The sequence below is a fragment of the Athene noctua genome, chromosome 25, assembly GCF_965140245.1.
Source record: "Athene noctua chromosome 25, bAthNoc1.hap1.1, whole genome shotgun sequence".
Classification (NCBI taxonomy): Eukaryota; Metazoa; Chordata; class Aves; order Strigiformes; family Strigidae; genus Athene; species Athene noctua.
This window is the reverse complement of record NC_134061.1, coordinates 5,008,165-5,029,218: the sequence shown is the minus strand read 5'-3', so window position 1 is coordinate 5,029,218 and position 21,054 is coordinate 5,008,165. Positions and strand designations below refer to the sequence as shown.

Below are 21,054 nucleotides of genomic sequence, written 5' to 3'. Positions count from 1 at the left end.
GGGGAGAGGAAGTGACGCCATCACGTCCTGCGCGCGGGGGCGGGCGGCGGAAGGAGAGTGGCGGCCATCTTTAGTGCCGGCAGGAGAGGCGCTGGGGTCCCGATGCCGGCGGAGAAGATGGCGGTGGACGGGCCCGAGCAGGTGAGGCCGGGCCGGGCCGGGCCGGAGTGCGGTCGCCGGCCGCGGTCGCCGGCCGGGGGGTGCTCGGGTCGCGCCCGGGTCGCGCCGTGCTGCCGTGGGGCGCTGCTGGGAGCGGATCTGGTCGGGGCCTGGCGGGCGCCGTGACTCGGCGGGTCTTGCCTCAGCCTCCCTGAGGTGGCGGAGGCCGTCCGGGGCCTGGGTCAGGCCTTGGGGGATGAGGGACGAAGCTCTAGGAGGGGTAGTGGGAAGCGGTATGTGTGTGGGGATGGCGAGACTCGCAGGGGAACGGAAGCTTCGAGGGTGCTGTTAGGCACCGGCCCGGGGAGGCAGAAGATGGGTTGGAGGGACAGCGGGGACTCAGGACGTGACCCAGGGAGGCTGGAGGGGGCAGTTGGGACCGGAGGGGCAGCACGAAGATTGGCTGGGGGGTAGAGGTGGACTTCGAGACTCCAGGTGGAATGGGGCGTCCCTCGGGGCTAAGGCCAATGCTGCTGAGCTCTGCTCTCTCACAGATGGAGATGGATGATGGGAAAGGCGGCACAGGGCTCCGGCAGTACTATCTGTCCAAGATCGAGGAGCTGCAGGTGAGCCAGTCCCAGCTGCACAGGAGATGCCCAGCTGACTTGCCCCCTGTGGTTCTACTTGAGACTATGTGGCTGTTTCCTTGTGCCTGCGCTTGCCTGAAGAGCACCTACAGCTTTTCCTATGTTGTAGGTTCCCTGTTTGGGAGGAAGCACTTCCCCAGGGTGGTATCTGCAAGCAGGACCCAGCCTTTGGGTGGTGGGGGTGTACGAGATGAGTTTCAGTCCTGTGAGCTGTCAGTGCTGCTGCATGTGTGTTGCCCAGCCCTTGGCTGTGGTGTGTGGCAGGCCATGTCCTGCTGGGAGGGGCTGTCCCCTTCCAGGTCCCTGTCCCACAAAGGCTGTTGTGCTGGTGCCCACCCTGTGTTCATATAAGTGCTGCACAGGACACCGAGGCCTCAGCAGAGCTTTTTTCCCAACAGCTCATCGTGAATGAGAAGAGCCAGAACCTGCGGCGCCTGCAAGCGCAGAGAAATGAGTTGAACGCTAAAGGTACAGCTCAGCTCCTCTCATCTTCCTCTCTAGGGCTGGTCCTGCCTGCTGGGCTGGTGGCTCCTGGCCCAGTTGACAGCCACTGTGGCAAGTGCTGCCAATCCGTTGTGGGCAGAGTGTCAGGGCACAGGTGCCTGCTTCTGGCACTGATGTCTCCCTCTCTGCAGTGCGCCTGCTGCGGGAGGAGCTGCAGCTTCTGCAGGAACAGGGCTCCTACGTGGGAGAAGTGGTGAGAGCCATGGACAAGAAGAAAGTGCTTGTCAAGGTACGAGGCTGAGCTGTCCTGAGGCTGACTGGGGCTGGGGCAGGGGTGGGGTCTGGCAGATCCTCCCTTTGGCCCATGGGGGTTGGAGCAAGTGTGAGCATGAGCTCTAGGCAGGTGTAACAACCAAAACACACAAAGTGAGAGTTCTTTCTGCAGAGGAACACTTTGCAACAGCTCTCCTGGGCCCAAACCTTCCCCAGGAGGGTGGGAGGCACCTGGCTTAGGGCTTCCTGGGGGCCGCAGGGTGTCTGGTGGTGACTGAGTTCTCTGGCTCCTTCCTCCAGCTGGTGTGGGTATTGGGCACACGATGAGACTTCTCAGGGAAATAATTCTCATGGTGGCAACTGCTGTTTTCCAGGTACATCCGGAGGGGAAATTTGTGGTGGATGTGGACAAGAACATCGACATTAATGACGTGAGTGTGCTGGAGCTGTGGGAGGGGATGTGACCGCTCCCTCGGGGCAGCCTGGCGCTGCCTGCCCCGTCCCTGCAGCGGGGATGCTGAGCTCCCTTCTGCTCTTGCTGCAGGTGACCCCGAACTGTCGCGTGGCCCTGCGCAATGACAGCTACACGCTGCACAAGATCCTGCCTAACAAAGTGGACCCTCTCGTGTCCCTGATGATGGTGGAGAAGGTTCCAGATTCCACTTACGAGATGATTGGGGGCTTGGACAAGCAGATAAAGGAGATCAAGGAAGTAATCGAGCTGCCGGTCAAGCACCCAGAGCTTTTTGAGGCGCTGGGGATTGCCCAGCCCAAGGCAAGTGCTGCTGCTGTAGGCCTGTGGTTGGAGTCAGTATTTGGGGGTTCTGTGGTGCCACTGTGATGCTGCCTGTGTCACCACTGGGTGCTCCCCATGTCTCCTGTCGGGGTGCAGCTACAGACAGGGGTGCTGAGGCATCCATGTGGCTGTTGCAGGGCGTGTTGCTCTACGGACCCCCTGGCACAGGCAAGACCTTGCTGGCCAGGGCTGTGGCCCACCACACCGACTGCACCTTCATCCGCGTCTCGGGCTCCGAGCTGGTGCAGAAGTTCATTGGTGAAGGTAGAAGGGTGTGGAGGGAGGCAGCTGCTTGTGTCAGAGCCCCAGTGAGGGCTGTGGTGGTGCTGGGTGGCCTCAGGACTGGCCTCTCATGTGGTGTCCGGGGCAGATGGAAGCACTGCGGCTGAGCTGTGCATGGTGCCAGGCCTCAGCCCTCTGCTCCCCGCAGGTGCCCGTATGGTGCGGGAGCTGTTCGTGATGGCCCGGGAACACGCTCCCTCCATCATCTTCATGGACGAGATCGACTCCATCGGCTCCTCCCGCCTGGAGGGCGGCTCTGGTGGGGACAGCGAGGTGCAGCGCACGATGCTGGAGCTCCTCAACCAGCTCGATGGCTTTGAGGCCACCAAGAACATCAAGGTAGGAGGGGGCTGGGGCAGGATCCCACCACCCCTGTGGTGGCAGCAGGGTGCCCGGAGTGGGGACAGTTATTCTCCCCATGCAGGTGATCATGGCCACGAACCGGATTGACATCCTGGACTCAGCTCTGCTGCGACCCGGCCGCATCGACAGGAAGATTGAGTTTCCCCCTCCCAACGAGGAGGTAGGTGGGGTGCCCTGTGCTGGGCCCTGGCTCTCCCTTGGTCCCCTGCTGTCCCCAGCCCTGGCTGGCAGCAATTCCAACGCCCACTTTGCTGCCACTCTCCTCCAGGCCCGTCTGGACATCCTCAAGATCCACTCCCGGAAAATGAACCTGACGCGAGGCATCAACCTGCGGAAGATCGCGGAGCTGATGCCGGGGGCGTCGGGCGCTGAAGTCAAGGTGAGCCGGGGCCCCTGCGGCAGCACCTGGGCTGGCGGAGGGGCCAGCGGTGGGTGACGTCCCTGTCCGTCGCAGGGGGTGTGCACAGAAGCTGGCATGTATGCGCTGAGGGAGAGGAGGGTGCACGTCACACAGGAAGACTTTGAAATGGCCGTTGCCAAGGTAAGTGCCATGGGGGAGGTGAAGTGGGGGGGTTGCTGGTGGATTCTTCCATGGCACAAACTGTGCTGGGAGCTGCCATGCTTGAAGGGGAGGGGGGCAGCTCTGGGGACAAACAATGGTGTTAAGGGTGTGGTCACCACCTGAGTGATGTGGAAGGGGCTGGGGAGGTGATGGGAGGCTGCAGTGCCTTCCCTGGGCAGGGCTGAAGCTTGGTCCTGGGGGGGGGAGGGTGGTTAGCACCCAAATAGGAACCAAGGGTCTGCTCCTCCCTGCCCAGGTGATGCAGAAGGACAGTGAGAAGAACATGTCCATCAAGAAGCTGTGGAAGTAACAGTGAGGCTGGGGCTGCTCCTCGGGCTGCGTTGTCTCTAATAAAGTGCTGCTATGGCCATGCCTGGGCGCTGATTTGGGGAGAGGGGCTGCAGGACTCCAGCACACACACACAGAGCTGCCGCTAACTGGTTTTATTAGAAAATATCCAAAATAGACAAAAAATGGTTACACAAGAGGCAGAGCAGGCACCCCTGAGCCGTACACCCTGGGAATATGTAAACGCCCCCCCCCCCTCTGCCTGTGACTACACAGAGAGGCAGAGCAGCTCCAGCCGGGCCACAAGCAGCCTGCAGGCAGGGGGCCAGTGGGGTTAAGGCACCTCAGCGGTGGTGGCACTGTCCCCAGCCCCAGCGCTGTGGTCCCCTCCCTCTCCAGTATCTCCAGTTCTCTCGGTGCCCCACTGACCCCTCTGCCTGCAGGCTCCTGGGGGCAGAGCTTACCCCCTCTGCCCCCCTGAGACCTCATATCATTCACAATGAGTCGCTAATTATGTAGGGGAGGGTGGAGTAATCAACTGATTGTCAAAAACTTAACGCTAAAAAACTTGGTTACGTATAAAAAGAAGAGCTTGGGCCAAGCCGCCCTCTGAGAACACCACAAACCACTGCATAGATTGAGGCAATGAGTGCAGTAAGAGGAACTCAATATATTAATCAAATACAAACCCACTGTACAAAACGCTTCCTTTTTTTTTATAAAACCTGTTCACAAAAATAGTGCAAAACGTCGGGCACCAGCGGGGATTTGGGGGGGCTGGCGTTTGGAATGACAAAACTTTGGTTGAAGAGGGGCAGGGCCGGGCCTGCCTTCGCGGCGGCTGGGCTCAGGGAGGGCAGGCAGGGCTCCCGGGCAGCGCAGGCAGCTTCTCCCTGCTGGGCAGCAACTCCAGGAGGGCTTTTGGCCAGAGGAGGGGAGCGAGCAGCAGGGCTGGGGTCAGTGCTGGGGGGGAAAGAGGTGAACAGCACGATGCAAAAGCAGGATGCGTTAACGCAGCAGAAAGGGGTGGGGGGGGTGTGGGAAACTGGGGGACCCTCCGCTGTGCTCTGCCTGGGGCTAGAGCTTCCCGGCTGAGGGGAGCCCAGGGGTGCTAGTGGCTCCGAATCCCTCCAGGCACGTCGGGTTTGTGCAAGTGCTGTATTTGATTCCAGTAAGAAGTACCGTCAGGCTCAGGAGGCAGGGAGAGGAGAAGGAGCTCCCGAGCCCCCGCCGGCCCCTTAGGTCAGGCGGATCCCGAGCACTTGTTCCAGTTCCTGCCGACGCTGCTGGACCTGGAGGAGACGAGGGCACTCAGGCAGGGAGAGGGGTGGCCCCAAGGACACCCCCACACCGTCCCAACCTGCTGCAGCACCCCACAGGCACAGCCCGGAGCCCACCTTGGCAAAGATGTGTCTGCCCACAGCCTCCTGCGCCCAGGGCTGCTGGTAGAACTCGGCCCGCCGCTCCTCCTCGGGGTTCCCGATCACGTCTGTTATGATCTGAGTAAGACACAGGGTGAGGGCCAAGGTCACACCCCCCCCTTCCCCCTGCAGCCCCTCGCTCTGCCCAACCCCAGGGTTTTACCTTGAGGTCCCTCCTCTGGGATTTGATCCACTCCTGGATGAAATCCTGCGGGTTGTTGCTGAAGCTCAGCATGAAATCGCGCTGCGTCTTCAGCTGGTTGATGGATTCGATGGTCTCATGAATCTAAGGCGGTGACGAGGTGTGAGAGGCAGCTGTGTCTGTGTGCCCCCAGAACAGGACACCAAGCTCCCCCCACCATGTGGTACAGCCTCTACGTGCCGCCCTGGCTGAGGCCCTGCTGCAGGGCAGGGCGGCACCCCCCCGCCTCACAGGGCTCCCCCCACCTTGGCGTCCAGGGAGGCGATCTCCTGCTGGTTGGTGGTGGAAGCCAAGAAGTTGCTCATCTGAGCTTTCAGGGGATCATCCACCTCCACGTCGATGTCGTAGCAGGCCGTCTTCTTCTGGTCATTGGGGTCCACGCTGCGGGGGAGATGACGGGGTGTTGGGGACGGGGGAGTAAGACATCCTCATCCTCCACCATGCTGCCGTAGGGGTGGTCAACTCCCCCAACAGCCACACGAGCACCCCAGTGACTGCCCCAAGAACCCCCCGTATTTGTTTGGTTGATTCTTCCCCTCCCAAGTGATTTGTGCTCACTGTTGCTTTGGGCTGGAGCCCTCCCCCCTACCTGATGGTGTGGTTGATGATGATGGGGTCTGGGTGCTGCAGGAGCCCCGCCAGCTTCATGGGGATCTCAGAGAAGCGCATGCGGACGCAGTTAAAGATCTGGAGGGGCAAAGCAGAGTGGTTGCTGCCTGTGGCAGGACCTCCTTCCACCAGCCACAAAGGGCCAGGTAGGGAAACCCGCCAGCCCTAGTTTGTGCGTAGCAAGCTGACGGATGCAAGCCAGAACCTGGGGAAGGGGCATAAATTGAGCCCGGGCAGACTGGAGTGTGTTGTGAGGCAGAAAAGATGGTTTTTCTGGCCCTCCTGGGGGTGGGAAGGGTGCTCTGCTCCCAGCAAAGCGTGCTGGTGCCGCGGGGCAAGGGCTGACCTGGCGGAAGTAGCGGTTGCAGTTGATGTACTCCTTCTCGTGACTGTCCTGCAGCTTGTTGTGTTTGATGTAGAGCCAGAGTGCCTGCATGATGCTGGCGCGGGTCTGGGTGTGCACCCCGAGCAGGCGAGCCAGGCGAGGGTCCAGTTTGTACTGTGGTGGCTGCAGGGACACGGAGGGTGAATGAAGAGGGTCTGCCCGGCCCTCAGACGGGCCTTTCCTCTGAGCTCAGTGTCCTTGGGTCACCACAGTCTGTAGGGTCTGTGCCTGGAGCTCTTGGTGCTCTTTCCTACCCCCACAGCCCCCCAACAGCCTCATACAAGGCCCTTCCCCAGCCCAAGCCCATTGCCCCTCCTCGGAGTGCCCCACACACACGAGGTGTGCTGGAGGAAGGGCATGGCCAGCACCCGCACGGCCCCGGGGCCCCTACCTGGTGATCCAGCATGAGCAGCAGAGTGCATTTCACATTGACATCACCGGGACGCTTCACTTGGAAGCCGTCGGTCTCCTGGGTTGTGGGCAGCCGGTGCCACTACAAGACACCAAGGGGACACCGGTCAGCTCCAGGACCGTGACTTTGTGTCCACAGCCAGGCACAGAGAGCTCATGTGCTGGGGGTCTGACAGAGGCAGAGAGCCTGGACCTCACCCCAGGCAGGGCCTGGGAGTCTGACCCTGGGGGGTGCTTCAGCCGAGAGCCCACCCAGTCCAACAGATACAGGCTGATGTGCTCAGCCCAGAGGTGGCCGGGAGTTGGGATGGGCTGGGGGAGTTACAGCCCTGAGCACTTGATGTGAAGAGCTCAGACAGCTCCTGGAGTCACTGTGGGATCAATCCTGTCAGCCACGGCGGGGAATGCGCATCAGAGCTGTGCACAAACTATCCTGTATGTAAAGGGGATTCACCCCACCACAGAAATAAACATTTCCCAGGGGGAAAAGCATGAGGTGGGTGCAGTGAAAGCCTGCTCCTGGCAGGAGCACCCAAAAAGGTCTGATCCCACTCACAGGCAGTGCTTTAATCTCCCTGGGGACCTTCCAGCCAGGCAGCAGGCTGAGGGGCAGCAGGCAGACCCTCCTTCCCACCTGGCGCTGGGATGCAGAGATGAGCTTTTCTGTGGTATCACCACCCACCCCTGGCCTCGCTTTTGCAAATCTGTGGGACCTGGGACTGCTCAAGCTGCGCCTCAGAGCCACGTCCTCGCTGCAGCCCCACACCTCTCAGCTCCAGCTGTGTACTTGTGGGTGTGAGGGGGTTAAGAGCCGAGCAGGCAGCAGTCGCTGCCAGGAGACATCTCACCAGCCAAGGAAGAAAGCACAGCTGTAAACTCAAGCCTGGAAAGCTCGGCTGTGTGGTCCCCCACGCAGGGCTTGGCACCGCTCCACAGCACCCAACAGCCCCTCGCTCAGCCCCCACTGGCAGTAGGACAGGCACTGGGCTGGGGAGCCAAGCACCCACAGGGTAAGGGGCAGGGCCACCCCCCGTCCCCGCTGGGCCAACAGCTCCCCCCCACCCTTCCCAGGGTGCAGAGCCAGCCCCGCAGCGCTCCCGTCTCACCTCCACCAGATGGTTGTCTGGTCCATACAGCTCTTTGTCCAGCTCGATGACGAGGCTCTTGAAAAAGGAAGAGAACTTCCTCTTCTGCTTGCTCGGCTGCAAAACAGAGTGGACAGACTTGGCCTGACCCCACCAGCCAGGGAGGGCCCCAGCCCCAATATAGCCGCCAGCACTCAGGAAGCAGAGGGCCCTGTGCCCCCCTGCCCGGCCCTCAGCTCTGAGCACCAGCTCATCCCAGCCCGTATCCTTACGTCCTCCAGCAGTTTGCCCTCCACACGTAGCTCCCAGGAGGCCACACGCTCACCACCCTCCCCTTCTTCTTTGGCTGGGGTGAAAGTGTTGGAGATGTAAATCCTCAGCTTCCGCTTTTGCTGTGGAATAGGGAAACGGGGGGGGGGGGGGGGCGGGGGGCGATGATGCTCAGGGTGAGAGGGTGACTGCCAGCACCCACAGCATCACCCACTTCTTCATAGCTCCCCCCCACCTGGCTGCTCGCCCTCCCAGCCAGGGCTGCCACGCACCGTCAGCGGCTTCTTAATGGCCTCCTGAATCTCCATCCTCTTCCGAGCGATGGTTTGGTCCAGCTTGCGCTCAAAGGCGAGAAGGTCCATGTAGGCCTGGGACTCTGGGACCAGTTCCCGGATCTGTCAAACAGCAATAATCCGTGCTGGGGAGGGGCTGCATCCCCCCACACCAGCGCCAGCAACACTACTGGTGTTGGGCTGACACGCCAAGGAGTCACCAAGTGATGAGTCCAGCACAACAGCATCAATCTGTCATTTTAAACAAAGGCTACAGCCCTGCAAAGCTCTCCCCAAATCACAGAGCTGTACTGCAGACCTCAGTCACCGTGCCCAGCAGCCTGCCTGGCATCACAGGTAGGTAATTTAACCCTGGACTGTCAAGAGGGACCTCCTAGGAGAGGCTTAGGGTCCTCTCTTGGGGTCCCCACCCCAAGGCACTGCTCCTCCTTGCCTGCTCAAAGTCTTTCTTGTCCAACTTATGCACACCCCAAACCTCCTGCCACCCCCAAGGAAGAGACAGAAATCTTCCAGGTCAGTTTGGGACTATGCAGCAATGCTCAGCGGGCAGGATGTGGCCCAGTGAGATCCTCCTCCTTGTAGGGACCTCATCACCCCAGCTGCACTGGGAAGGCAGCACGGATGCACCACCTCCCCCCAGCAGTTCAGCTCCTTCACCACACACCGAGGCAGCACTCACCCTCTGTGGCAGAACCTTGTCAGCCATCTTCCTCCTTTTCACCCTGCAAAAAGCACAGACATGGGCAAAAAAAAAAAAAAAGTGACATTTCAGCTCTCACAGGACATCTTGCTGCCCGCCCAGTGGGAGGCTGCTGCATGCTCAAGGCTCCTGCTGCAGTGAACAGGTCTGGGGGGACAGGTCCCCTTTGGGGCTGCTCTGTGTGACAGGGACTCTGGACTCGCAGGAGGGGAGCGAAGAAAGGCTGTAGGAGCATCTAGACCACAAGACCTTGGATCACTGCCAGAAAGCAAATGGGTAAGAGAATATATCCCTGTGCGCAAGCCAAGATGACTCCACAGGGGAAGGTGTTGGATGTCTACAGCCTATCACCAGGGAAGAAAATCCAGTCCCTGGCTTCAGTTTTCTTCACTGCTGCTGCTCACTAAAGGTGCCACAGGGCAGGAGCAAGGAGAAGGTAGTACAAGGCAAAGCTGAGGCTGCAGGACAGCCAGAGAGGAAATTCAGGAACGAAGTGGCCATCAAATTCTCCCAGCGCTACAAACCAAAGCCCAGTTCCAGGAGCTCACTTAGAAACAGCTCAAACCAAACCAACCTTGCCACAGTGGGGCTGAAATCGTCATGGGCAGAGGAAGCAGAGAGGCCTTGAGAGCCACAGCACAGCTGCAGCCTCGCTCAAGAGCCATTTCAGCTCTCTCCGAGCTTGTAGTACCCCGTCAGACAACAGAGCCCTGGGCTGTCCTCCTCCACTTCATCCTGCAGGCTCCTGACCCCCCCAGCCCCTGTCAGCCTGAGCCCACCCTGACGCCCCATTAAATTCACACTCAATGCCTGGATAAATGGGAAAACACTCTCCTCCCATTTGCTGCACATGTAAAAGCTGGGGCAGAGTCCAGTGGGCAAAGGGAAGTCCCTTTCCCTTGGCAGCGTGTGAAGCAGCAGGGCAGCAAATGTGGGCGTCCATGCTGCCGTCACGAGGTGTCCAAGGTACAGCAGCTGCCCCAGGGCTGCTCCAGCAGGAGGACACCTCGGGAGGGCAGCCCTAGTTAAGGGGGGGTGGGGTGGTCAGAGCGCTTCTCTTGAGCTCTTCTTGCTGTATTAAATGCTTCCTGCCCTGCAGGGTTTGGCCACCCCATTAGCAGCTGGCAGTTCCCAATCCCTTGATCCGCAGCCAGCCGGGAGCAGGGATGCTCGACCAGCCGAGCACGGCTGATCCCACGCAGCCTGCCCCCGGGAGCGGAGCCGCAGCCTTATCTGGCCACTGACGTCCTTGCTCAGTGGCAAGCTGCCCCTTGTCCTTAATCCCTAGCTGGTTCTGGGGCAGCGAAGGGATGTGCAGCTGCTGTGCAGGGGCTGTGATGCCCTGCGGAGGGATCACGGAGCCAAGTGAGCCCTGCCACACAGCCAGGGCAGGGAACGGGACCTGAGCGTCCACTGGGGCCAAGGGACTCTGCCCTGAGAAACAGCTTCCAGTAATCAAGAAGCCCTTGTGGAAAACAGACACAGAGTAAAGGGATTAGCAGCGTTGTAAACAAGCAAGGAGCTGCTGGCAGAGCCCCATGGCTCAATGAGACCAGCCCCACAAACCATCCTACTGAGACTGCAGCTCCAGGGAGCGTCTCTGCAACCTGCCAGCCCTGTGCCCGCCAGAGCCAGCACAAACCCCTGTGAGAAGCGGAAAGACCCTGAGGAGCTGGTGCTGGGGTCTCTGGCAAGCACAAACGCGTGCAATGAGGCTTTTCAGTCACTGGCATGGAGCTCAGAGCGCAGGGAAGCTGCAAGCTGTGTGATCTCTGTCCCCAGCTCGCCCCTCTGCAGCAGGGCAGGCAGCCGTGGGCGTCTGTGGCAAAGCACAACCGGGACCCAGCGGGTCAAACCGTCCCCCTCCAGCCTGCTGTGGGTGCCCATCCCAGCGCAGGAGGGTGCCAGCCCCTTACCCTCTCCTCTGGGTGGCCAGCGGTGGCTGCGCCTGGGGGGTCAGCAGGCGCTTCCTGAAGGGGTCCATCATGGACTGCGGCAGGCCGGGTCTCATCGGGGAGGCTGCTCCATATGGGGGGGCTCCTGGTGGTCCCACCTGCAGCCCTGCCATGGGCATCCGGCTGCCAGGCGGCATCCCGGGGCGCTAGTGGGGAAAAGGAGAAAGTGTGAGCATTAGACACTGCCCTGCGAGGGGGCTTGAACGTGGCTGGGGGCCAGCAGATGCCACCCGCCCTCTCGCTTTTTCCCCAGGAGAGATTCCCAAGGCCATACCCCGAGGTGCAGGCCAGGGAGAAGGACATCAGGAGCTGCAGCCTTCCTTGCTGCAGGAAGAGTGACAAAAAAGCAGAACCAGGACCAGCAGAAGCCACTGACCGCAGGGGAAGCCCGGGGCTGCCAGCCGGCACAAAGCCGAAGCCACTGTGGCCCGGAGCCACCAGCATGCCACAGGACCTGGAGCATCACAAGGTCCCATCACGAGGGTCATCGGCTGCAAAGCCTTCACCCTGGGGACAGCAGGGGCTGCGGCAGGGCTGTGCCGTGGGTTCCTCTCCGGAAAGCAGCAGTGCTGGCAGGCGCAAGGCCTGGGAGGGGAGCGGGGCAATCCCACTTTCTATCGGCACTGGTCCTGAGGCTGGCAGGCAGGCAGGCAGCCGAGCGCCAGGCGCAGGGGATGGAGGCAAGAGCTCATCCCCTTCCAGCGCGCCAGCTCCCATCCTTCCCCCTCCGGGGGCCCAGAAAGGGCATTTACAACCCACAAAGCAACACCTAACCACTCCTGCAAGGGGTCCCGACCCAGGGCAGCACTCGCAGCCCCTCTGCATCCCTTGGAGCAGAGCGGTTTGCAAGCTAGCACCCACACTGCTGGCTCGCAGATGCCACCAGGTCTACGCCCCACACATCCCCCCAGTGCCCTCAACAATGGGTCACAGCACCCCACAACCCACTGGCTGCCCCTACGTGCTCCAGCCTGCTTCACCGGCCCGCCGAGCCAACAGGATCCTTTGATCCTCAAGCTCCCTGTTGCCAAGATTGGAGGCTGGGAGAGCCACCAAGCCAGCAGAGCAACATTTCTCCCCTGCCGCAGGCTCCTCAACGTGCCAGGACATCCCCCACGGCCCCCCTCCCACCGCCCTGCCAGGGCACACGGCCATGCTGCGGAAGAGCGCTAACGAAGCCACCTCGTTATCCCAAAGGAGCCCAGCAAGGCAACACCACGAACTTACAAGCTTATCTGCATACGGGCATTAATTTCAGTGCAAACCCCAGGCAGGGGTGAGCTGGGAGCACAAGACCACCTTTGCAGCTTTTACAGGCAGGCTCGGAGCTGTCGTGGGGGGGTTGGTTTGATGGCAGCTGGAGCCAAAACACACTCAACTCCTCCCTGAAAAGCCGGTAAACACAAAATCAAGAGCTTGAGTTGCTCCCACTCCGGAGCCCAAGGCCACAGGTGTCTCTGCAAGTGGGAGATCCTGAAAACATCCCAAGCACCGCATGGAGAAGCACACTGCGGCTGCAAAGTCAAGCAGCAGCGGGTTGCAGGATCAGTGCCACACGTCAAGATTCAAAAACACACAGACAAAGAGCGAGCTGAGCCCGTTACACAACCAAATACTGCCTCCACGTTTGCTCAGCCTTCCTTTGAAGCAGCACCTCCAGAGCCTGGGCTCGCTAACCTGCCCTTGCTACAAGGCAGGAGTCTGCTTCTCCCTCCTAACAGCCCCCAGATGTTTCTCTCCTTTTGATCGGCCACGTTTGCGCAATTCCTCGTGACAAGCAGGACTGCACAGACATCGCCAAGAGCCGGCCGCGGCCAGCAGCACCTCCTCTTTTGCCAACAATCACAAGGCAAGAACCCAGTTTCTCCGGGTTTATCAAGAAATCCTCCATGGCAGGGCTGGGAGGAGAGGCAGCACCAAGATCCACACCCTTTATAAAATTAAAACACACAGGTACAGAGTAAATACTGTTTGCCAGTACAGTGTGGCTACAGGAGGACTGTGCTCCCACAACCGTGCTGTTTCACCTGCAAGGGCTTCTGGAGAGCAGATAAGCCATGAGAAGAAGTTGCAAAACTTCATCAGAAATTTGGGAGCCCCAAGAAAATCTGTGTAGTGCTGAGGCTGCAAACAGCCACCTACAGCTCCCGAAAGCCACTGGGAACGTGGAGAAGACAGATGGCTTTTGGGGAAACCTCTGCCCCTGGGTGTTTCTCGAGCCCACACAGGAGATCAGTGTCACAGGGAAACTGGTCTGAAGGTCAGGGAGGTTCCCTACATGACAGTGTATGACAATTCAACCCCTTCCCTGCACACGCCAACAGCGCAACACTGTCAGCAGCCTGCCTGGGCTAAGAGGCAATGACCAGCTGCCATCCTTCAGCCAGGGCAGCTCTTACCACCATCGTGCCCTGAGGTATCTCCTACCTCCCTTTGTCACTCCATGGGTCACATTTCTGATCTATCTCTGAAATGAGATTTGAAGGCCGGCTGAAGCCAGCCGAGAGTCTTTGACAGCTCCACTTCAGCAGGAACACCTTGTGCAAGGTCTCCCACGTGTCCATCTGCTCTTTGGAGGGCGAGAGACTGCTCAGTTGCAAGAAGCAGAGACAATTCTGTCAGCAGAGAGAGATTCAGCGCAAGGATGAACAGATCTGTCATACTTAAGACTTTAACGTCACCTCCACAAACATTTGAGAACCATCAGCCACAGCTAAGCTGCCGGGGGGTGAGTTCCAGCCCACCAGGGACTCGCATCTGACCACTTGGATGAACAAAAAAAGGGAAGGCAGAATCCTTCATGTGGATTATTTTTCCCCTCAGTTTCCCCTCAAGATTTGTAAAGCGCTAATGGAGAAGCCTCTTGGCAAAGCAGGGCCTGCCTCTGCCTTGTGTCAACCAGCGACTGCCTCGCCCCCCTCGCCTCCTGCCGAAGGCTGCAGCTTCCTAAGACCCAACTCACGCAAGCATGTTGCAGCCTTAAATCTCCAGCTAAGCCACGAAGCAGCATTACAGCCCCGGTGGGGTGAAGCCTGCCTCCATCCCCGTTCAGAAGCTCTGGAAATTAGCACGATGCAAGAGGGCTTAAATCCAGAAAATTTTATTACACCAGCTCAAACCAAGGAGGACTTCCTTAGCTCATTCCTAACACCCTTGTCCATCCCTCTTCACCCAGGGCAGCACTGCTGCCCCATCCCCTCCTGGTACCTCCTCGCCCCCCCCCTCCCTGCCCCGCCGCCCCTGCCAGTGGGGTGGACAAAGGGCAAACCTTGCAAGCTCAGCTCTGAGGAACAAGCTGGACCTTGTCCAGCCTTCCCCGCGGAGAGCGAGCAGAGCCGTTTGGAAACGGGACAGAAAACAGCTTGTTTCTGTTCCCTGCCAAAGCTGAAGGAACGAATGGGGCTGGCTGTGGTTTAGTGGTTCATCCCAGGTCAATGCACAGGCCACTTGCGTTTGGGGAGCTCTGTTGAGAGTCAGTTTCAGTTGAATCCAACGGGAGGCTGGAAAACAGCCTGATGGACATTCATTGGCATGACAGCAGCCTCCCTGCCTGCCAAAGGCCCCTTCTTGAGGAAGGGCAGGCCAGAAATCGGAGGCTGGTAGCAGAAATGAGAAACAAGAGGAGCAATAAATCGCAGGATGGATCTGCAAGAAGGAGTTGAGCTGGAGAGCGAGCTTGAAGAAAAGCAGCAGTTCAGGAAACAGCTCGAGAGCCTCTTGATCTTCCTTCTAAGACCACAGCCCTTCCTTGCATCTCCCCAGTGAGGGGGAAAGGCTCTTCCTGACACCCGTCCTGGTTTGCTCCATCCAGAAAGGCGCGATCCAACTTTGTACACACTAACAGTCAGGGAACGAGAACCCACATGCGTCCTCGCCCGGGGCTTTGGGAGCAGAGCCCTGGACAGACGCCAGCTCTTCCTGCAAGTTCCTCCCCGCCTGCCCGGGAGGCAGCGCTTCCCAATAAGACAGACGCAGACCCAAACCCTGTTTAAACAGGATTTGAGCTCCATGCCAGGCTGGTCTCAAGGAAAGCTCAGCTGCCTAAAGCCACTGCTCAACCCAGGGCTTTGCATGGATCGGGACCAACTGAGCCTCCCCACCCAGCACACCCCAAAAGGGTGTTTTTCACCCCCTCTTTGTTCAGTCTTATCTGTGAGCAAGTCCCTCTTGGGAAGATGCCAGGAAGAGCCTGAGTTCATGCTGGCAGAGATCTTCATCCGAGAGGTGGTGGTGTTATTGAGGTGCTGTTGCACTCTGCAAGCTCTCACGCAGCTCCTTGCTCCCAGCAAGCCCCCAAACTGCCCCAACACAGCTCGTCAAATTTGGAAGACCTGCCGCATTTTGATGCAGGAGGAGCTCCAGGAGTCAGATTGCTTCTCAGCTAAAAACCGTAGATGAGGAAGTAGTAATTCAAAGAGAGAAGGGCAAAGCGACAGGCAAAGACACTGGGCAGATTTAGGACACGTGCTGGCAACATTTCAAGCACCAGTGGAGACGTCTGGGTCAAGATAAAACCTGCCTGTCTGCAGCCTCACATCTGAAGCCGCAGATGTTACAGGTCAGAGAAAGGAAAGGTCACAAGGACTCAAATCATAACACAGGCACTAATGCAAGCAGGAACAAGGAACAAAGGTGCTGGGTTCCATCTTGAAAGAGAAACTCCAGCAGCTGCTAACACAGTGTGGAGGCACACATGGGAGGAGCAGAGATAGGTGCCTGGCATAAAACAACTGCCTCTGGCGGTACTAAACTGCCCAGGGAATGGCTCCCGAGAAGGTCCTGTGGAGGAAGACGGAGTGAGGGCCTTCAACAGCAAGTTCTGAAGATGTTGTCCACTTGGAACTTCACTGTCACATTTCTCCAAGAGATACAAAGGGTGCCATGGTCTCCATTGCTGCCTTCCCCCCTCGTGTTCCAAGAGAACAGCGTCCATCTGCTTTGTATCATCACTTAAGTCGAGGCTCAGTCTATGATGAAACCTGCCTTGGAAACCATCTCCCTTGGGAAGGGTGGGGTCACCCAGCCCAAGCAGCATCACAGCTTTCTGTGCAGCTTCCTGGTCCAGCTCCAGCCCTGGCTGTTGTCCCCAGGCCCCCTTTGAGCCAACCCCAATCACCCAAGGAGCAGGAACACTGTTTTCTTCTGCTCCCAAGAAGACTGGGTGGATCTCTCCTGTACCACACTACACCCTCTCCAACATGTCCAGGCCACCCCGTCTTTCACCTGGCTCCATACCAGCAGCCCACACTGCTCCAGCTCCTCCACGGGTTTCTCCACAAAGCACAACTCCTCTGTCCTTCACACTGCCACCCGCCCAGGGACGGGATCACCGAGCCGCAGCTGCTTTCAGGGTTAGGAGCTGCTTGGACTGCAGCAGCCCTCCTGTCCCATGAAAGCCAGGCCCCTTTTCACTAGCAAGTACCAATAAAACCCTTTTAATGGGGCACCTAACAAATGCTGCTTTTTGCCACCTCTGTGCACCAGCGAGGCATCAGCACGGGGTAGCTCTGATGCCAGATCACAGCGTGATCTCCACCACACAGAGCCAAGCCTGCTCCCTGCCACAGCATCAACCTGATAACTTTGGAAAAAAAACTCTCCTAAGTCTGAAACTGGCACCTGAATAAACAAAAGAAAAGTTCCCTCTCACTGAATTTACATCGGCCAGCACAACCTGGACGCTGGGGGCTAGGATGCAGCCTTGGCACCCGTGCTGCCGCCAGCACAGGACAGAGACTGGGATGGGGGCTCTGCCTGCAGACCCACCACCAAGCAGCCTAACAGCTCAGCTGATCATCCTCCTCCTGGAAAAAACCCTCTCCTTCCTGCTCCGGCATCAGATCCCAAAAGAGTCCCAAAAGGGTCCTAAGAGGAGTTATCTTCTTGAATTCTCTGCTTGAGCTGCCAGTAAATAACCAGCAGGCATGCAAGGATGTCAAGAGGATGAGCATATGTTTAATAATCCAGTGATTAAAGAGCTCCTAAGCACTTGCTGGCATGGCTGAGGCCTGTTGTGTCTCCTAGTGCCCAACTAATGAAGTTCTTCATTAAGCCAGGGCATAACTGAGCGGAGGAATCCTCTGGTATGGCAGGGATGGCCACCAGGAGGGGAGGGGCTGCCTTCCCCAGCCTGGGAATTGCAAAACAAAGGGCAGACCCTCTGGCCCATGCCTGCGCTCCCTTCCCACAGCCAGCATGCTGCCAGCCAGACGCAGCTAGTGGCCAGACGCGAGGCACAGCACTTGCCACCGGCCCTGCCGACCCAGCCAACTCCTGCGCTGGCTCGCCGGTGCCAGGTCCCGTGGTGACAAACACTCTGCGTACATCACCGTGCGCTCCCAACACCTGCCACCGCCACAGCTTTACGCTCAGCAGCAGGAGAAAAAAGCAAGCATATGTTATCTCCTTTACCCCCCAGCAGCGAGCGGCTCTCAACCAGATTTTGCAACCCGCCGCATGGAAGGTCAGGGCAAGCGATCGAGCGCCCGCTCGGCCTGAAACGCCTCCGAGTCAAGTTACCATCGATTCACGCCCGGACCAGCCTCGGCTGCGCCATCTCAGCTTTCAGCGCCAGGCTTTTTGGCGTTTTTAAGGCTGCAGTGGGAAGTTATTTCCTCATCTTCTATTAATGAAGCCTACAAGCTGGAAATTCCCTCGGCTTGATTTATTTCTCAAGTTTTAATTCACGCAAGTAAGGCGGCAGCTCTGGAGAAGGCGATCAGCGGCAGATGAGAACGTGTTGCACAACTGGGCTCCTCCATTTCAAGCCTGCCTGGAAGCCTCTGCTTTACACCCAAAACCTACTCACCAAAATAACAACCCCGCGCCTAAGAGCCAACTGACAAGCTGCGTGTGCAAGGGGGAGGCAGAAACTTGAGTGTGTGTCAGCATGTACTTTTTATAAGAAGTGTTCAGGCTGGAAAGCGAGTAATTTGCTCTCTGAGGGCTGCTGCCTGTTCAGATTTACTTTCCCTCAACGTTAGGAAGCGCCTGTCCGCCGCTTAACCAGCTCCTCGGCTGCTTCTTAAAGAGAAGCACCTGCAGCACCCAACGGCCACCTCCGCTTTTGCCGGAGACGCAGATAAACGGGTTTCGGGGCAGCTCCGTGAGACGGGAAATGGCTGCGGAGCCGGCGGCTCAGCCTCCTCCGCTCCGGTGCCCGCCGGGGTCCCGCCGGATGCCGGGGGCAGTGGAGCGAGGGGACGGGCTCGGCGGCGGTGCCGGAACTTTTATGGAGGTTTTGGAGAGAGCGGAAAGCGAGAGAGCGGGGGGGAACGGAGAGCGTGGAGGTGTCCCGGCTAAAAATGGCAGGAAAGTAAGAGTGCCCGGGCTTTCAGCCGGCGGTCCCGGGCGAGGCTGGGCTCCGGGCAGGGACGCCCCGGGGTGACGGCAGGAGCGGGCGGCCGGGCTGCCGCTGCCCCGACCCGCCGCGGGCCCGCGGGCGCGGGGAAGGCCCCAACGGCCGGCCCAGCGCCCTCCACCCCCCAGCGGCTCCGGCCCGGGCGGCGGGGCCCCGAGGGGGCCTCCACGACCCCCCCCTCGCCCCTCACACCGCCCCCCCCACCCCCCCTCGCCCCGAGGCCGCCTCACCTGGTACTGCGCGGCGGCCGGGCCCATGGGCCGGTAGCCCGGGGCGGCGGCAGCGGCCGGAGCCGGGCTGGGGCCCCGCAGGATGGCGGGGCCGGGCCCCGGGGGCGGCGGGGCGGCGGTGGGGGGCAGCGGGCTGAGCGGGAAGGCGCCGCGGCCGGCCATGGCGGGGGGGCGGCCCCCGCCCGCGGTGTTTACTCGGAAACGGCGGCGGCGCCCGGAGACGGAGTCAGCGCGCGGCGCCCGCTGGCCCCTCCCCCGGCACGCCCCGCCCCCCGCGCCGCGACCCCGCCCCATAGGCTCCGCCCCAATCTTGGCCCCGCCTCCCAGTGGCGGAGCGTGAGCGCGTGGGTGTGAGTGTGTGTGTGTGTGTCAGTGTGTGAGTGTGAATGTGTGCAAGTGTGTGAGTGTGTGTCTGTGTCAGTGCGTGTGTGTGTGTGTCAGTGTGTGTGTGTCAGTGTGTGTGTGTGAGTGTGTGTGTGTGAGTGTGTGTCAGTCTCTCTCTCTCTCTCTCTCTCTCTCTCTCTCTGTGTTCCCCCGGCCGTGCAGGGCGGGGGGCGCTGACACACGCGTGTGCAGGCGGTCGCACGCGGCGGGGGGGCGGAAGGACCCAGGGGAGCCCCGCGGCGGTGGCGGGGGGCAGCGCCGGCTCCGCGGCGGGACCGCCAGGGGGCGCCACAGCGCCGGCTCCGGCGGCTCGCCCCGCCCACTGCCCCGCCCACTGCCCCGCCCCGCCTTGGGGCAGGGCCACGTGTGGGGCTGGGAAGGACCCGGGGCAGGGCCCGGTGCGGGGCTGTGGCCCGCACTGGTGTGACCCCCAGTCCCTCCCTGGCAGGCGCAGGGAGGCCGGAGCGGAGCCCCCGGCGCGGTGCTGGGCAGCCACCGGCCACCTCCCTGCGTGCGGCCCCGCAGCAGCGGCCCCGGGTGGGCTTTGGCCCCGCAGCCCGCCTGTGCGGCCGGAGCTCCTTGAGCAACAGCCCCCCCGCGCCGCTGCGCCTTGGGACCGCGGCGGTGACTGCGACATCCCTTCGTGGGGCTTCGGGCAGGGCCGGGGTGTAACCCCTCTCCTTGTCCTGCAGGGACAGGTCGGCTCAGCCACCGCAGCCGTGTCCCAGCTCCCTCCACCAGGAGGAGTGGCCGGGCCGGCCTCAGCGTGGGTCATGGGGCCCTTCCGCAGCGTCACGGGTCGGCATCACCCCCGGGCAGCCAGGACGGGATGCTCGGAGAGAAGCACCTGGAGCTGGGGATCATCCTGGGGTTTTGCAGGGACGCTGCTGGCTCGAGGCAGGGACTGGTCTTGTGCTGAAGCAGAGGAGGCTCCTGTGGAGGTTTTATCTGTGGTGTCCTGCACAGAGGGGAGCTGGGAAGGAGAAACATTGTCATTTCTGTGCGTGTTCCTAATCCCCGCTCTGTTTTCTGCTAGCGGAGGAGATCACCATCATGAGGCCTCTCACACCTGCCCTGGCCCAGCCCCGGGGTGCGGAAGCAGCAGAAGGGACGTGCTGGCAGTTACTATCCCTGGTTTGTGCCTCTTGCTAACTTCTCACGAGCATTTCAGAGGTCAACACTGCCGTTTTCACAGCCCAAAGCAGGCTTGGGGGTCTTTACAGGACCTCTGGCTGCCACGCAGAGCTTGGTTTATAAATCTCTGCCAAAACTTGTCTCTGTGTGCCCAGCAGAGATGTGTTATACCACGCTCGGGGAACGACAGTTCTGCCCTGTCCTGAGCTGCCTCTGTAGCTCCTGGTGCTTGTGGTGGGGATGAGCAAGGAAAAATCTTTCTCTGTTTGCTGTCATGTGGTGGTTTGTATCCGTACCACGGCCCTGTTGTCACTGGTGTGCTCTGAACCTGGCAGTCTCAGAGCTGCTGGTGGCTGGGAAGAGGGAGGTGACAGCCCCACGGAGGGGTCACTCCCCTGGGGAGCAGCAGGAGCTCTGTGTTAACATCCCTTTCCCAGCATCGTCGCTTCTGATGCTTCCCGGATGCAGACCCAAAGCCTCCCCAGGGGCAGACAGAGCCGCTGCAGGGTCTGGCAACAACCCCCTTGTGCCTGGGGCTGTCTCTGCCCAATTTCCAGAAGCCCCTGAAGGCCATCCTGCAAACCCTCCACCAGAGCTGGGAGAAGAAGATGCTGCGGGAGCTGGGGAAGGAGCAGAAGCAGGATGGGAGAGTCTGGCAGTGCCAGAGGGCTGTGAAGGGCCCCCGAGGCAGAGGTAAGAGCTGGTGGAGCAGGGACACCAGGGTTTCCCCTCAGTCCTCCTTCCCCCTGAGCAGAGTTTCTCTCTCTGAGTTCCAGCAGGCAGCGGGTCTGGGATGGTGAGAGAAAAGATGCTCCTTGGTACAGTGGTGCAGTGACAGTGGGTGCATGGGGCACCTTCTCG

General features: G+C 60.2%; 2 protein-coding genes across 2 annotated transcripts; one reads left to right on the top strand and one right to left on the bottom strand.

Moving 5' to 3' along the window:
- Window positions 1-17: 17 nt before the first annotated feature.
- Window positions 18-3,836, top strand: PSMC5 (proteasome 26S subunit, ATPase 5). The gene is made up of 12 exons (XM_074926461.1): window positions 18-141; window positions 654-725; window positions 1,145-1,214; window positions 1,382-1,479; window positions 1,838-1,894; window positions 2,008-2,238; window positions 2,397-2,523; window positions 2,690-2,880; window positions 2,966-3,064; window positions 3,173-3,283; window positions 3,359-3,445; window positions 3,723-3,836. Exons 1-12 carry the CDS (start codon window positions 103-105, stop codon window positions 3,774-3,776), a joined length of 1,236 nt encoding a protein of 411 aa, XP_074782562.1. The 5' UTR covers window positions 18-102; the 3' UTR covers window positions 3,777-3,836.
- Window positions 3,837-3,894: 58 nt separating this feature from the next.
- Window positions 3,895-18,938, bottom strand: SMARCD2 (SWI/SNF related BAF chromatin remodeling complex subunit D2). Its single transcript, XM_074926460.1, has 13 exons — window positions 18,676-18,938; window positions 11,047-11,231; window positions 9,110-9,152; window positions 8,410-8,532; window positions 8,140-8,259; window positions 7,889-7,984; window positions 6,763-6,864; window positions 6,333-6,494; window positions 5,967-6,064; window positions 5,623-5,758; window positions 5,339-5,461; window positions 5,152-5,253; window positions 3,895-5,046 (listed from the first exon to the last, which is right to left on the bottom strand). Exons 1-13 carry the CDS (start codon window positions 18,835-18,837, stop codon window positions 4,993-4,995), a joined length of 1,506 nt encoding a protein of 501 aa, XP_074782561.1. The 5' UTR covers window positions 18,838-18,938; the 3' UTR covers window positions 3,895-4,992.
- Window positions 18,939-21,054: the final 2,116 nt, after the last annotated feature.

Coding starts and splice junctions, on each gene's coding strand:
- PSMC5 (XM_074926461.1), top strand. CDS start 103: ATGCCGGCGGAGAAGATGGCGGTGGACGGGCCCGAGCAG. Junction 142..653: donor CGGTGGACGGGCCCGAGCAG/GTGAGGCCGGGC, acceptor GCTCTCTCACAG/ATGGAGATGGATGATGGGAA. Junction 2,881..2,965: donor AGGCCACCAAGAACATCAAG/GTAGGAGGGGGC, acceptor CTCCCCATGCAG/GTGATCATGGCCACGAACCG.
- SMARCD2 (XM_074926460.1), bottom strand. CDS start 18,837: ATGGCCGGCCGCGGCGCCTTCCCGCTCAGCCCGCTGCCCCCCACCGCC. Junction 6,865..7,888: donor CAGACAACCATCTGGTGGAG/GTGAGACGGGAG, acceptor GGTGTCTTGTAG/TGGCACCGGCTGCCCACAAC. Junction 6,495..6,762: donor TGCTCATGCTGGATCACCAG/GTAGGGGCCCCG, acceptor GTGTCCCTGCAG/CCACCACAGTACAAACTGGA.